Below are 14,958 nucleotides of genomic sequence, written 5' to 3' on the forward strand. Positions count from 1 at the left end.
AGAATGCATGAACTGGTCTGGCGCCTTTGGGGATGATCTGCCTCCAAACCGCACAGCACAGAGCAACAAGGCCCTCACTTCTGCTCCGCTTGTGCTGAGGCTTTATAAACAAAGCCGCATGCGCTCAAGAGCTCCCCTTCTGCTGCTCTTATTTAGCACCAGAAGATACCTCTGATGCTGTGCAAAGATGCAACATGGTACTTGTCGGCTGCATTTCCATAATATGATAAAGTTGGTTAGTTTTAATCCTGGAAACGTACACACACTTGCTGACTTAGAGTCTTGTACAAACTCAGTCTGCCTGGTTTGTTATGGTTCTCTGTGCAGGTAGTCCTCACTTAATGACCATTCATCTAGTGATGGTTCAGACTTACAATGGTGCTGAAAAAACTGACTTACAGCCAGTGCTCATGCTTATGGCTGCTGCAGCATCCTTGTGGTCACATGATCATGATTGGGGCGCTTGGCTACTGGTTTGCATTTATGATCATCTCAGCATCCTCGTGGTCTCATGATCACCATTTTCAACCTTTCCAGCTGGCTTCTGGCAAGCAAAATCAATGGAGAACTGCATGATTCGCTTAACAACCAGGTGATTCACTTAATAACCACTGCAAAAAGGTCATAAAAGTGGTCGTTAAGCAAGGACTACCTGTACTGTGCCAACCTAAACATGGGTCAGCTCAGTAACCAAGGGAAACATGTTGAATAATTTGAGCCTGGTGATTTGTGCCTTGAGTGAGAACTCTGGGTCAATTCATTTGATAATCCATTGGTTTGTCACCTTGGCTTGTCCACGGTATTCTCAGGAGTCTTCTCCAACACCAAAGTTCAAAAGGGTCAATCCTTTTGTGACAAGGGCATGGAGTGTCTCGCTCGTTCTTTAGCAGAACTATTAATAAAAATATATTTCTTGCTCTGACCATAGAGTTATCTATCTCATTCTTCATTCTCTGCGGAGATTCTAATTATCGTTTTTTTAAGAAAACAAGCTTCTAGTTCTCATGTAGAAAGAATGGGATACTTGGTGTGGAGAAGAAATTTTCCCAGGTCTGGTTGCTAGCTATGGCAGGCCACCCTGCTCCCTTGCAGTCGCTGCTCCGCTCAGCCTCCGGCTTCCCATTCCAACTTTGGCCTCCATTCCACATCTTGGCAAGCAGCCTAAGTTCAGAGGAAACTCTTTTGATGATTGCATGAACAACCATGCTCAGCACTGCAGGTGCTTAAACGGCATAGATTTGTTGCAACAATTTATTTTTAAAAAAAAGGATTTCTTTAAAAAAAAAATTTGGTAGCAGACAAACATGTAATTTGGTTCATTTTTACAGGAGACACAACTTTTTCAGGAAATGGCTGAAGCCAAGGGAAAAATCGCAGAAATTGAGCAAGGTACATCTCTGTGCCCATGCAGAGAGCACTTTCCTTTTCCGCTTCTATAGAGGGAGCAGAATTCTCACACCCTGCCGCCAATTCACGAGCTCCCAGTCTGGTTTTCAGACACTGAAACTAGAGTATAAAAATGGGAAGTGTAGGGTGCTGTTCTTTTTGTGGTTGAGATTTTTGCAGGGGGGAGAAGTACACTGGGGGGTCCAGGAGAAAAAAATGAGCAGTTCAAAAGAAGTGGGCCATTTCCCCCCATCTAAAGATTCAGGCCAGCCGACTGATACAAGGTGGAAGGGCGAAGCAGAGGTCCCGGTTTATCACCCATTTTCCTTCTCCTGGAAAAGGTGCCCCAAGCCAGAGTTCCCACCATAAGGGGAGTGAGGCCACCGCACAGTCTGACTTTCCAGACCGAACCTGTCACCTTGATCAATGCCACGATGACCGTCTGACATCCCCATAAGGCCGAATCCCATACAGTGTTTGGGTCTGGAGCTTTCTGCGGCCATCAATCCGCCCCCACCCCCAGGATATACCGGGGAGGAGGGGGCAGCCAAATGTGAGATAAAATTGATTTATTGAGCTACGAGAAGAGAAAATGATCTTCTGTCCAGAGTCATTAGTGCAGATAGAAGCCAGCAAGTTTTCAGAAACCAAAAAAGAAAAAGAAAAAAAGCAGCTATGCTCCCATCACCTTCAGGGCTTCATCCTTAAAGTCAAAGGCTTCCCTCTGTCTCAAGGCCTCGTAATCTTTCTGGTGAGCCTCCCCTTGAAGGCTCTACATACCTTCTCCCAGGTCAGTGCAACGTGTCTCTATTCCTGCTGATTCGAGGGTGAGTGGAGAGGTCAGCACGTGAGGGGAACCCACGACTGAGAAGTAGGCCTCATCATGCTGGGCATTTGGGCATGACCTGTCCCCACATTTGCTGCCCAGGAGACCACTAGGTGGCAGCAAAGAGCTAAGGTGTTCTGGGTCTCTTTCCTACCATCTGGTGGCCACCTGGGGCTCGGCAGTCCAGATATGGCAACCCAAATTATATTGTTTGGCCTTTGAGTGGTTCAAAACTTCTCTTTTGAAATGTCCTGAATTTAGTGATGTTCTCAGGATGGTCCCTACGGTCCACCTTCCCTTAGGCTTTCAGGCAAGAAATACAGATGTGACATAAAAACAGGCAGAGCTTTGGTTGCACCATCACAACCACCAACTTGACTTTTTTGACCACACTCTGTGGATGCCCCTGATGAAGGTTCCTAGTTTGGGGGCCATTGCTGTAATCCACTTGTCTCACTCTTTCCATTCCCAGCTTCTCAAGCCGTCTTAGCCGAGTTGTGCACCATGGAAGTGGAGTACAAAATTGAGAAGACTTGCCGAGAGCAGGCGGAAGCCTTTGCCATCCAGGTGAGCAGGAAGGATCCCCTCCAACCGAGCAGTGCCATTTTGTTGGAGACAAAAATTTGGCAGATACCCTGTGAAGACCCTTTAAGAGTTTCCAGCCAATTTCACAACAGGGAACAAAAAGTCTAGCTCTGCGGGCACCTCCCCACCAGCACCATTTCCCTTCCCTGTCTCCAGAAAAAAATTTGAAGGAGGCCCTGGGTCCTCTCACGTCCACTGGTCCCAAAAGTGTGGAGAGCAGCCACCAGTAATATACTCAGGGCACCCAGTGCAAATGGAACAGCCCAGCAGCTGAAGGCAGACATTGGTGTGAGAACACAGAGGTCCACAGCTGGTTTCAGGGTGTGCCCCACAGCAGGGCTTCAGTTTTTCTGAGATAGTAATTTTCCCCAAGAGTAGGCAGGAATTCATTTCCCTCTAATATAACAATGGCGGTGGTTTTTGTGTGCCTTCAAGTCAGTCTTGACTCCTGGTGACTGGACAAGTCCCTGCAGTTTTCTTGGCAAGATTTTTAGAAGTGGTTTGCCCTTCCTTCTTCCTAGGGCTGAGAACATAAGTACGTAAGGCATGCCTTGCTGGATCAGACCGCTGGTCCAACAGCCCATTCTCACAATGACCCACCAACTGCCCAAGGAAGCCCACGGCTCTCCCAGCAGATGGCCTTCAGAGGCTGTCCCACTGCCATCAAGGCTAATAGCCATGGATCCCCAAGGCTTCCAGGAATTGGACCAACCCTTTTTTAGAAGCCAGCCAAGCTGGCAGCCAGCACCACATCTCCTGGTAGACAATTCCAAAGTTCAATTACTCGTTATGTAAAAAAAAAAAATCCTTTTATCTGTCTTGATTCTTCCAGGATTCAATTTCAGTGGGTAACTTCTGGTTCTAGAATTTGGGAAGGGGGAGGTAGCTTCTTCATGTCCACTTTATCCAGACTATGCATAATTTTGTATACCTCCCCTTCCAGACTAAAAGGCCCCCAGTGTCACACCTTTCCTTATAGGGAGGCTGTGCCAGCCCCTGAGCCATCTTATCTGCCCTCCTCTGACCCTTCTCTGGGTGGAAGAGAAGTGTTGCCCCCTCTTCCTCCCTGTCCTTGCCCCTTAACCCTGGGGCAGATCTGCCTGGAAAGGGGTCTGACTTCCACAGGTTAAAGAAGATGCACGGCTGAGCCTCAGGAGCTGCCTCATCCCTGGTCAGGAGAGTCGCGCCTATCGTTGATTCTGAGATCTGATTCAGTTCGATTGAATCCCCAAATTGAACTGGCAGGTTACTTGAATGAGGTGTTTTGCACCAGCTCAGATCATTTAGGCAGTTTCTGCTTCCACACAGAATCGGTTCAAATGTCCAAACCAATCTGATCTGATAATTCAGTTCAGATATCCAAATCAAATCCAGGCAGGTTTTTGAGTTGACCCGGGTTACCCGTTACCCGTTCAAATCAAGTTGACCGCTGGATTTGTGTATTGTCTGATTCACCCATCCCTCCAAACCAGCCAAGGAGGGCCTACGGGGACAGGCAGGGCATCTCTTGTGACACATGTGAAAACTGGTGGGGACTCAATGGCACCACTGGGGTTGCCATCTTGACTTTTGGACCATGCCCTGGGGACACCCCTGCCCTGATCAGGTCCTCCGCGGGAGGTTGGAGGCAAGACCCTGCAAGGGCGGGTCCCTCAGCCCTGCCGTCACCACTTGGCTTCTGCAGATGAGCAGGGAGAACAAGAAGCTGAAGCGAATCAGCCTGGCTCTGCTGCCCAGGCTTGGCCTCCTCCAGGGGGACCTCGCGAACTGGGGCAGCGGAGAGGACGCTGCTGCTCCTGAGTCGGCCTTGGATCCGATGGGCCAATACCTTCAGCAGATCAAAGGTGAGCCAGAGATCTGTCATCCTCTTCCCCTCTTCCGAGGCGAAAAAGCCCCCGTGGCAGTCCTGGTCAGTGGCCAGGCACAAGGGAGCGGGTACCAGGCCAAGTCATAGAATCCCAGGTGGTGCTTGGGTCACCGTGAAATTCACCCTGCTTTATTTAATGAATCTGGATACGGGGCATGCACTGAACCAGAAAGTGGTGGGCTCAATCCACCCAGCATGCCAGGCTAAACGGAAGCTGGCTGGAGAGCATGCCAGCGTGTCATGGGAAGGCGCATCTGGAAAACAGAAGATGCTGGGAGGGAGGGAAGGAGGACGACGCGGCTGCTAGAAAGCAGGCAGCCAAAAAGCGGAGGTTTGGGGGGCGGCGGGCAGAGGGCGAGCGCGCTGGAGCCGGACTACCCAAACGGCTCCGCTGGCCGACAGACCGGCCGACGGGCTGCCCCCAAACCAGGCGACAGGCCCCGACGCCGCGAAAGCCGAAGGAAGCGCAGCCCACTCAACGCTCTGCCGAGTGGCCAGGCGGCGGGGAAATAACGGGGGCGCCGGAGCTGCACTCCCCCCTCGCTGAACGCAGGCAAAAGCTCTGCCGGGGACGGGGGGAGAGGAAGACCCCCGCCGTATTCCCCCCCGAGTGAAAAAAATAAAGTTGCAGACCCCGAGAGCGCCCCCTCCCGGCCTTTGAGCAAAAGACTAAGAATGAGAGGGAGGAACAGAGCAATATAAAGATCTAGAAATAAAAAGTAAACGGGTCGAAGGTAAACTGAAGAATAGACTTAGGACGAAGACCGTCAGCACAGGAATTAAAGTTCCTGGAATCAAAACTTCTAGTTTCCAGAGCTTGTTGTCTTCTTGTTGTGTTTTTGTTGGCTCAGTGGTGGTCCAAAAGATCCTCCTTCCACCCATTTTTTTTGAAAGATGCTTTATTCTTCAAAATGGGAAGAGGATGTGCTGCAAAGTGCAGCATGCCAGCCTAGCATCCTCTTGACCGAAAGAGCAGTTGGCTCTCATTGGCCCCGGATGTTGTTAGAAAATAAAGGGTTCTTCCTTTGCCCCAGACCTTCAGCTCAAGGTGTCTTGGCTGCTGGAGGAGAAGAAGGAGTTGGCTGCTCAGGTGAAGGACCTCCAGTCCCACATGGAAAAGCTCCAGGATCAGGTATTGTGGATTGTGCCTACAGCAGTGTTTCTCCACCTTGGCCGCTTGAAGAGGTGTGGACTTCAACTCCCAGAATTCCCCAGTCAGCATATGTTGAAGTCCACACTTCTTCAAGTCACCAAGGTGGAGAAACACTGGCCTAGAGATTTGGGGGGTGAAGGAAGATCTTTTGGGAGGCTCGAGGGGTCCAGGGAGACCAGGAGTTCTATCTCAGATGTTCTTCCATCAGAAGAGAAACTGACTTGACCCAGGCAGGCTTTTGATGAATCACCTGATTTGCTCCTCAAAACAGATTTTACTCTGATGATGAATGCTGTAATTTCCTTCTTAATGTGGCCTCATTTTCAAAAATTATATTTCACTACCTTTACTAACTTTCTCTATATTTTCTGAGTGGAAAATAATGAAAAGAACACCTTTTTTTTTTGAGCAAAGCTCGAAGAAGAGCATGTCGAGAAGCAGGCCCTGAAAGTTTTGAAGGAGCACAACCAGAAGATTTTGAAGAGGGTCAAACAAGGTGAGTGCCTCTACCTGTTCATCCCATACCTGTGCATTCACAGAGCAGGGAGTTCAGCCTACAGAAAACCTGCTTCCTGTGCAAAGTTGGTGCGGAATGGATTTTGTGCAGAGCTTCCTTTTCTTTTCTTGGCTGAATTTGCTGGTTTGCATAGTGCTGTTCACATGCTTTGCTCTAAAGACAGGTGAGCCTCACATTTCCAGAGCTTGTTGCTCATCTTAGAGCTGGAAATTAAAGCTTCAAAGACTGGAAAGGGAGGGGTGGTGGTCCTCAAGCCCAGCAAGGTGGTAACCGGAAGGGACAAGTGATCTCTGTGGCCCTGGGCCCATCACTTCCCATGAATAGGGCCCAAGGGAAGATGTGGCTTAGGTGGATCTGGGTCTAATCCTGCAAAGCAATTCTGTTCTGCAGCCCAAGCGCAGACTCCAGTCCACTTAGTACAGACCGCTTCTGCACACGTCTGCACGGGTGCTTTGTAAATTTAAACCCCTCGTTGATGTAGTTCCTCCAGGAAGGGAAAACTGTGGCCCTCCAATGAAGTTCAGGTGTAACATCCAGCAGTTCCTTTTCCCAATGTCAGGATTTGTAGTTCAGCACCATTTAAACTAAAAGAAACTTGGGAGACTGAAAAATACTTCCAGGGAAACACAATGACACCCACTCATAAATTGGCAAAAAAGGGATGTCTTCCAGGCTAGGAATATGTCAGCAAGGAAGTGACTGTGCAGGAAATTCAGCTCCAGCATAGACACACCTGGGAAACATCATCACACCAGTAGGCATTAGGACTCCTTGATCACTGCTGAAGAGAGAAGAGAATTGATAAACGCTTATTCTGATAGAATTCCTTGCATGGGAAGGGATGGATAGATGGATGGATGGATGAAAACTACAGGGAAAAATTCATAGAACCTCAAGAGGTCTGTGCATTACAAAGTCAAAGAGTTCCTTTAGGTTGTATCTGACTCAGGTAGATGCAAAGGCAACACCTGTATCTTCTTTAAACCCTCCAGCATCCCACTTGGTCACCAAAGAGTATGGCAAGATGTCACTGAAGTTGGATCTGGAGGAAAAACTGAGGCAGCAGGCAGAAACCTTTGCCCACCAGGTGCGACATCAGTTCTGGTTGTACAGATCTCTCCTCACCTCTGGAGAGGACTTTGGGACTGTCTGAAAACTCTCAAGGGCACCAGGACACTTCCTGACAAACCGTTGAGGCTGGTGGAATTCAAGGAAAAGGGACAGGGAAGGTCTTAGGTCTCTCCCAGCGAGATCCTTTCCCCCTCACCCCTAACGTCTCTTCAATGCCACACCCCTCAGGCATCGCTCCATCTTCTTCCAGCCCACCTGGGCATCCACAGGGGAGCAGGTGATGTCACTGAAGATGCAAATTGTGTGATGATCTAATGGGTGTCCTTGGCACCAGGACACCAGGATGGCCTCTATCAGATGCTGTAATGGAACGTGAGAATGACCTTGGAGGGTGGGGGGAAGAGACGCCACCTAGGGAACGATCAGATAAAAGGGGGAGGAGCCCACACCTGAATAACGGGCAGAGAAAGGAACTTAGAAAGGATCCGCAGTAACTTGGCAAGTGGTAAAAAGGGACGATGGGAAATTTGTGCTTTCAGACTCGCAAGACTGATGTCAGCCCTCCCACGTAAACCAGACAGGGGACTTGACCTGCTTTATTGTAAGGCTACATTAACAGCATCTTGCACGTCTGGAAGTACAGATCTCCCGCCGTCTCTTTTTACCACCTGTCAGGTTAGGGCAGGCCCTTTCTAACTTTCTTTCTCTGTCTGTTACTCGGCTGCCAGCTTCTTCCTCTCTTGGTGGATCATTCCCTAAGTGGCGTTCTTCCTCCCATCTTCCAAGGTCACCCTCATCACCGACATTCCCTCATGGACACAGATGCCAGCCCATGAGCAGGGCAGCCTTAAGTGCTCCTTAGCCGAGCCAGTGTTAAATTCGGATTTTCCCAGCATTCCAACACCCCTGGAGGGAATTTGAGGACTGGGAGCAATCAGAACAGAATGGGAGGGGAATGGGCAATGAGGACCGCAAATCTGGGGCCAGGGAAGGTTCTTGCCAACTTGAGGTTGGGTGGAGAGCAATTCAACTCCACAGCAGGGAAAGGCATCAAAAGCAGGGACTGCAATGATAAACAATAAAATAAATAAGGAAGCAAGGAAATATGCCATACCACCACCTAGGGCAAAGGAAGAATTGGCCTTGAATGCCGTGACCAGGAGAAAAAGGGCTTCCTCTTTTGAATCTCGCACAAGCCAGTTCGCTGCCACGTTAACTCTGATGTCACTCCAGCTGCTCTGTGGGCCTGGTGAAGTCAATGGTGGCTCCTGGAAGCTGACGCCTGTTAATGGAAGGTGTTCGTGGGGAAAGGTGCTCCCAGACTCCTCCTGATTTTGGGCTGCCACAGACTAACCCCGGCACCCACCTGCAGCCGTAACCTGTGGGGCAACTTCAAAGCCAGCCTCTGTTCCTGAATCACCCCACTGCAGCTGCTGCTCTCACTGAGACCTGCTTTTCCCCTTGGCCCTTCACAGATGCTGGTGAAGCAGAAGGCGGCCAATCGACAGAGCATGATTCTGATGCAGGATGTCGGAGCGGACGCTCAGCTCCTTCTGGCCTTGGAGGAAGTGGCCAAGATGGCTGGACAGCTGGAGGAAGCCAAGCTGGAGCACGAGGCCAAAGTGAGCCGGGGGACCTCGAGTTCCTTCCTTCCTCACCCCCCCCCCCCCGCCCCTGCTCCAAGCAACCTTTCGTAGCTCTCACCTTCAGCAGAAAAGCCCCAGTGAGCAGAAGAGGCCCCTAACTCTGCTAGGTGGGAGAGGGGAGCAGGATGGGTTGCCGGCCCAGGTCAGCCCTGGGAACCCTCTGGCGGTCTCTCCTGGGATCCCAGGCTGCCCTGAGCCTTCCCTGGCAAACCCTGGCTCGGATGCTCTGAGCAGCAGCCACGACGAGGCTGTGCCGTCCTTCTCTCCCAGGGCGATCTGGGATTGGGGGACGTTTTCCCCTGGGGGCTCATCTGCTGGTCCACTTACTCTCCCAGGTGCAGGATCTGGAGGCCCAGCTGGCAGAACGGCCACCACCAGGAGAGCTGGCCAAGCTGCAGGCAGCCGTGGCTGCGGCAGAGGAAGGAAAGGCCCACCTGGAAGAGCAACTTCTCCGGTCAGAGGAGAGATGTGTGGCGCTGGAGCAAAAAGGTCAGAGGTTTTCGGCACAGGAGCCTTTAAGTGCCCCCTGGGCTGGTTTCAAAAGTCCTCAGAGGGCAGTTGGTCCAGACCCGCTTCTGCTTAGAAGGCGTTGTCCGTCTTCACCTGATGACCGTTTGGCGTCTAGCAAGTATGACCACGGGACGGGGATCAAAAAAGTCAAGATGGCGACCAGGCCTTGCAATCAAGTCCCCGCCCCTTTTCAATCACATTGTTGTGGCTGCCGTCTTGACTTTTTTGACCCCCTTCCCGCGGACACTACTGTTCTCTAGCATCCCTGGACTTCCTCTTTGCTTTTGGATGACCGGGGACTGCCCTCGGGCCAGGCCAGGGTCCTTCCAGGTGCAGCACCCTCAGTCAAAGGCCCGGGGCCTCCCTCACACTTGCGTCCTGGTGTTGCACAAGGCCAGAAGAACTTCGGGGAAAGGAGATGTGAAAGAGAAGAGCACAACTGGGTCCTCCTGAGGTGCTGAAGCACAAGCTAGTCCATGACATTTGAGCCTCGCCTGTTGTGGGAACTCAACATCCTTTGAGTTCTCAATGGAGTTTTGGCTCCGTTGAGTACACTCGGGCTCCGTTAACCAGAGATAAATGTCTCAAGGGTCAGAGACTGGGCCAGCAAGGGCAGGTGGACCCCCATGCATTGCTGCAGACGAGGCAAGACCACCTCTGGTCAGTCCCAGCCCTGTAGAAGGAAAAGTGCAGAAGCTTTGGCTCATGGATTCCGCCATCTCTTGCAGTGAAGGACCTGGAAGAGGGGGCCAAGACACCCGACGCCCCAGAGGAGCTCCCGGCGGTCCCCCTCCCCCCCCCACCCCCGCCCCCTCTGCCGCCCCCCGCCTGGCCTGCAAGGACGGAGTAAGTGCCTGATAACGTGGGGTTGGCTGCTGTCCCCCTTCTGTCCAGCCACGCAGGCTGGGCACTGCGGATGGCAGTCCAACACATCCGAAACGCGGCGGCCTTGGCGAAGCTGGGCTGCGGAACGCTGGTCTTGAGGATCCCAGCATACTGGACTGCCCCCTGCGAGAGCAGGGTCTTCAGGGTTTCGGGGGAGGCGTTGCTGGATGTTTGGTCTGATAGGCAGAGACGGGGGGGGGACCCTGGCTGGGCTATACCACTTCAGATGGGAAGCTTGAAGGCACAGCTGGAGGTCTTCGTTCCGAACATCCAGCTTCCACACACGGGGGGCTCAGCTTCCCAGCCCCTCGAATCAGAAGCGGTGGAGCCCAAGAGCAGCACAGGGTGGCCCTGAAAGAAGAATTCCAAGCTGTGGCATCTCCATTTTAGAAAAAAGTCCCCAAGTGAGGGAGAAGCTACCCCCACTTGCCAGCTTCCACCAGTCCAGCTTCCTGGGTTACAAGGTATAACATTGGACTGGGCACCCAGTGACAACATGGAGACATCCACGTTGTTTCTCGGCAGTCCGGTTTTGCTTTCTTTTGGTAGGTCCCCAGCCTAGCCTGCAGGGAGGGTTTCCTGGTGGTCTCCCATCCGCTCCTACAGGCGGTTTGCTTTTCGAGAGCAGCCAAGAGCACCCAGAGGCTGCCACCCCACCCCGGGGCACAGGTCGCAAGGATTGCTCGGCAAAGCCATTTGGAAGTCATGGGAGGGGAAGAGGCTGCAGGGCAGGGAAGTGGGACCCCAGGGGGGGGAACACTCGAGAGAGCCTGACTTTCCTCCTTCCCCTGCCATTGCAGCCCTCTGATGGCCCTCCGAGAGAGGAAAGGCTCGCAGCATGCGAAACAGGGTAAGCGGACGTGGGGGCAGACAGGACTGCTTGCGCCAGGCCCCGAGGGGGGACCAGACAGGGTAGGCTGTTCCAGATGGTTTCCCCAGAGAGAATCTTCTCCTCCACTCGTAACCTCAGTGTGAGGCTCGCGATCTTTAAAGCCTGAACTCAGAAACTTCCGACACAAGCCCCGAGGGATAGTTCTTTAATTCAGACTTGCATCATGCTCTACCAAAGCTGCAAAAAACTTCCCTTTCCCCCTTTCCGTCCCGCCCCCCAGTTTCTTTTCTTTGGGGATTCAATTTCATTTGGGACTGAATTTCTTCTTTTCTGCCTTGCCTCCCCGGCGCTTCTCCCCTCTTGCCTGGAGGTGTCAGTAGCTTGCCTGATCTCCCCCCCACCCCTTTGTCATTCCGTTCTTTAATGATCCTGTGTAAGGCTGGAGCATCCACATGCCGTTACCTACTGCTCTGGGATTCCCCGTCCTTACACTCAGGAACCGAGCCACTGGGGGTGTCCACGGGAAGGGGGTCCAAAAAGTCAAGATGGCGGCCACAACACACAACGCAGATCAAAAAAGGATGGGGCTTCAATTGCACAGCTGTGGCCACCATCTGGACTTTCTGGACCGCTTTCCCTGTGACGCCCCTGTAAGTCTCTCAATTCAGCTAGGGAAGGATGGCAAACTTGTGGCCCTCCAGATGTGGTTGGGCTATGATACCCATCGCCCCCAGCGGCTGGCCCTAGGGGTGGCTGGGGCTCCACCAGGACAAGAGGATTTGTCACTGGTAGACATAATTTGGGGCTGATCAGCAGAAGCCCTTTCTGCGCCCTGCATTTACAGTCAGAAAAGGTGTGGATTGGGGGAAGCCTGTCACAGCTGCCACCAGTGTCACCACCTTGGGCTGGACACATCAGGATAGCATTGTGGCCACACCATCATTGTACTATATAGGTAGTCCTCGCTTAATGACCACAATTGGGACCAGAATTTTGGTTTCTAAGCAAAGTGGTCATTAAGAAAATCTGACCCAATTTTACAACCTTTTTATCAGTGCTCATTAAGCAAATCACTGTGGGCATTAAGTGAACCATGTAGTCATTAAGTGAATCACACAGTTCCCCATTGATTCAGCTTGCCAGAAGCCAGCCAGGAAGGTAGAAAATGACAATCACATGACCATGGGATGCTGAAACAGTCATAAATACAAACTGGTTGCCAAGCACCCGAATCATGATCACATGACCGCAGGGATGCTGCAGTGGTCGTAAGTGTGAGGACTGGTCATAAGTTTTTTTCCAGCACCATCGTAAGTCTGAACCATCACTAAACAAATGGTTGTTAAGTGAGGACTACCTCTATTAGGAAATACCAATTGACTAGAGAATTACAGCTCCAAAGACAAAGCTTTGACTGAGTAGGTTCTTTGAAAGGCTCTCAGTCCCTTTTCTTATGGACAGGAGACCTCCGTTCCGATGATGCCACAGCCAAAGCTGTGGAGGAAATGATGGCGCGGATCAAGAGCGGAGTGGTGCTGCGGCCAGTGAGGAGGGAGGCCGAGTCCTTGTCCCAGGCAAGCAAAGCCATGGGAGGGGAGGGGAGGAAAGGCAAGGGGACCAAGCCACTAGACCCACAAAATCCTACCTGGGATGGGCAAATATTGCAAGCTCTCTTCCGCATGCTTGGCTGAGTGAGCTGGTTGCACTCAGAGCCATGTTTCAGCGAGGGACTGTGGAATAGGCCCAATCCTGCCGTGGGGTGAAGTCCCCAGTGGAGTTTCTGTGGGGTCCTTGTTCCTGTTCCTGTTCAAAACAGCACCCAGCCACTGGGAGCAAAGCACCAGCTCACAGGACTTTCTACCCATGTCTCCTTAGCTGCCGTCTGCTGTGGCGGGCAAGCGCAGGAGCGCGGCGATGGAACTGCAGAGCCTCCTGGTAAGAGCCCCCTTGTGCATGGTGTGCGTGCATATGCCCTGTAGGGCCTCGGCGGCAAAGGCCCATGCCTGAGATTGGCACAGTTCCATGACATGTTCCCCTGGAGCAACAGGGGATTAAGGCATCACAGGAACCTTCACATGAAGTTGACTGACTCAGTCAGGCAACCCTAGTGGGCAGCAGGGTGTCCCCCAAAATGTGTTGGGGGAATCCAAACGCCCACCCGTCCGCCGGCCTGCACCCCTAGCGGAAGAGTGGCCAAACTGCTGCCTCTCCATTATAGTGGCACCAATTGCTGCCCCCAGCGCTGATTGGCTGCAAGAGCTAAGCCACACCTGCTGCTGCCTGATTGGCCAACGGGGAAGGGGCTAATGATGTCATGAAGCTTTGCCAGCACTCTTTAACTCCATGTTTTTCAACCTTGGCAACTTTACAAGGGGTGGACTTCAACTCCCAGAATTCCCCAGCCAGCATGGCTGGCTGGGGAATTCTGGGAGTTGAAGTCCACCCCTTGTAAAGTTGCCAAGGTTGAAAAACACTGCTCTAACTGTTGGAACAGAGGAGGTTCCTGGATACAGTAGGCATGCTGGCAGAATGTGGACTTTGCTTAAATTCTTCCAGAAGGTGCAATTCACCATCGTTCTCAGCCATTTCTTTGTAGCAAAACCATCAAATGGTTAGTTACATACACATATTGTGACACGGCGCTTATTTACGAAAGGGGAAGAGCCCAGTTGCAAGGGTGGGATAAATGTTTGGTTATTTTGACCAAAGCATCGGATCTTGCACACGCCTCTGCTGGGGTATGCGGTGAGCCGTGCTGGATCACAGACTTTGCCTGTTGGGTGGTCGAAAGGAGCAATGCACAAAAAAAGCCCCAGGTGGGCCTTTGAGTGCACCATCATAGCCGCCACGTTGACTTTTTTGACCATACCCTGTGGACACTCCTGGTTGTGACAGTTGTGGAAACTCAGCAGCCACCCTTGCTCACCGCCCCAGCTCCTTGTGCGGATCCATCTTGAATTATCCGAAAAGTAGATCCCGTTTGGCAGGATTGCAGCGCTGAAGCGGTATGTCTGGACCGTGTCTGCAGGACTAACTGTGTCCACCGAGCAGCCAGTGGGCTCTCCTACGCCTGCAGGAGCAGACCGCTGGGCTTCCTCACCCGGGACGTTTGGGGTGCTCCTCTGACGTCTCTTTGTCTGCGCAGCCTCTCCACCCACCCCATGTTCTCATCCCCAGAGTGCCACAAGGAGGCCAGGCAGGCAATCCGGCCGACGCAAGGGCAGCCAGAAGAAGCTCCAGGTGGACAACCAGCTGGACTTGCTCTTGCAGCGGCGGCGGCGGATAGTCGACTGCTCGGCCCAGACGCCGGCCCTGCCCGAGCCATCTGCCCCAGCTGCAGACCAGGGGCTCCCGCCTTATGCCTCCTGGGCAAGGGAGGGAGGCCCCGCAGCCTCAGCAATGGCGCTCCCGAGGAACCACCAACCCAGCAGGTCAGGCTCCCTGGAAACCAGCAAAGATCTACCAGGTAGGAGCCAATTTGCTGGACTGCCCGCACGCATTGGATTATTTTTGCTAGACGCACCGCAGCTTGAGGTCTCTTCTTCCCGCAGGAGAGAATTGTCCGATCTCCCAGTATCCTGTTTCTGAGAAAAGGCAAACACACATTCATGTGTAAGCCCACACATCATAGATCGTTACCAAGCTGGGTGGAGGCTTTGGAGCATTCTGTGCAAATCCCT

The 14,958-nt window shown here is 52.3% G+C and overlaps 1 protein-coding gene across 1 annotated transcript; it reads left to right on the top strand.

The window, feature by feature from the left end:
- The first annotated feature begins 1,331 nt into the window (after positions 1-1,331).
- On the top strand, positions 1,332-14,958 carry LOC134502418 (uncharacterized). The gene is made up of 15 exons (XM_063310759.1): positions 1,332-1,389; positions 2,685-2,779; positions 4,482-4,641; positions 5,699-5,796; positions 6,232-6,313; positions 7,327-7,421; positions 8,881-9,027; positions 9,387-9,540; positions 10,290-10,407; positions 10,456-10,620; positions 11,247-11,358; positions 11,947-12,066; positions 12,697-12,861; positions 13,154-13,213; positions 14,456-14,958. The coding sequence occupies exons 1-15, from the start codon at positions 1,350-1,352 to the stop codon at positions 14,864-14,866; spliced, it is 2,022 nt and encodes a 673-aa protein (XP_063166829.1). The 5' UTR covers positions 1,332-1,349; the 3' UTR covers positions 14,867-14,958.

This window comes from Candoia aspera, chromosome 8, assembly GCF_035149785.1.
Source record: "Candoia aspera isolate rCanAsp1 chromosome 8, rCanAsp1.hap2, whole genome shotgun sequence".
NCBI classification, from domain to species: Eukaryota; Metazoa; Chordata; class Lepidosauria; order Squamata; family Boidae; genus Candoia; species Candoia aspera.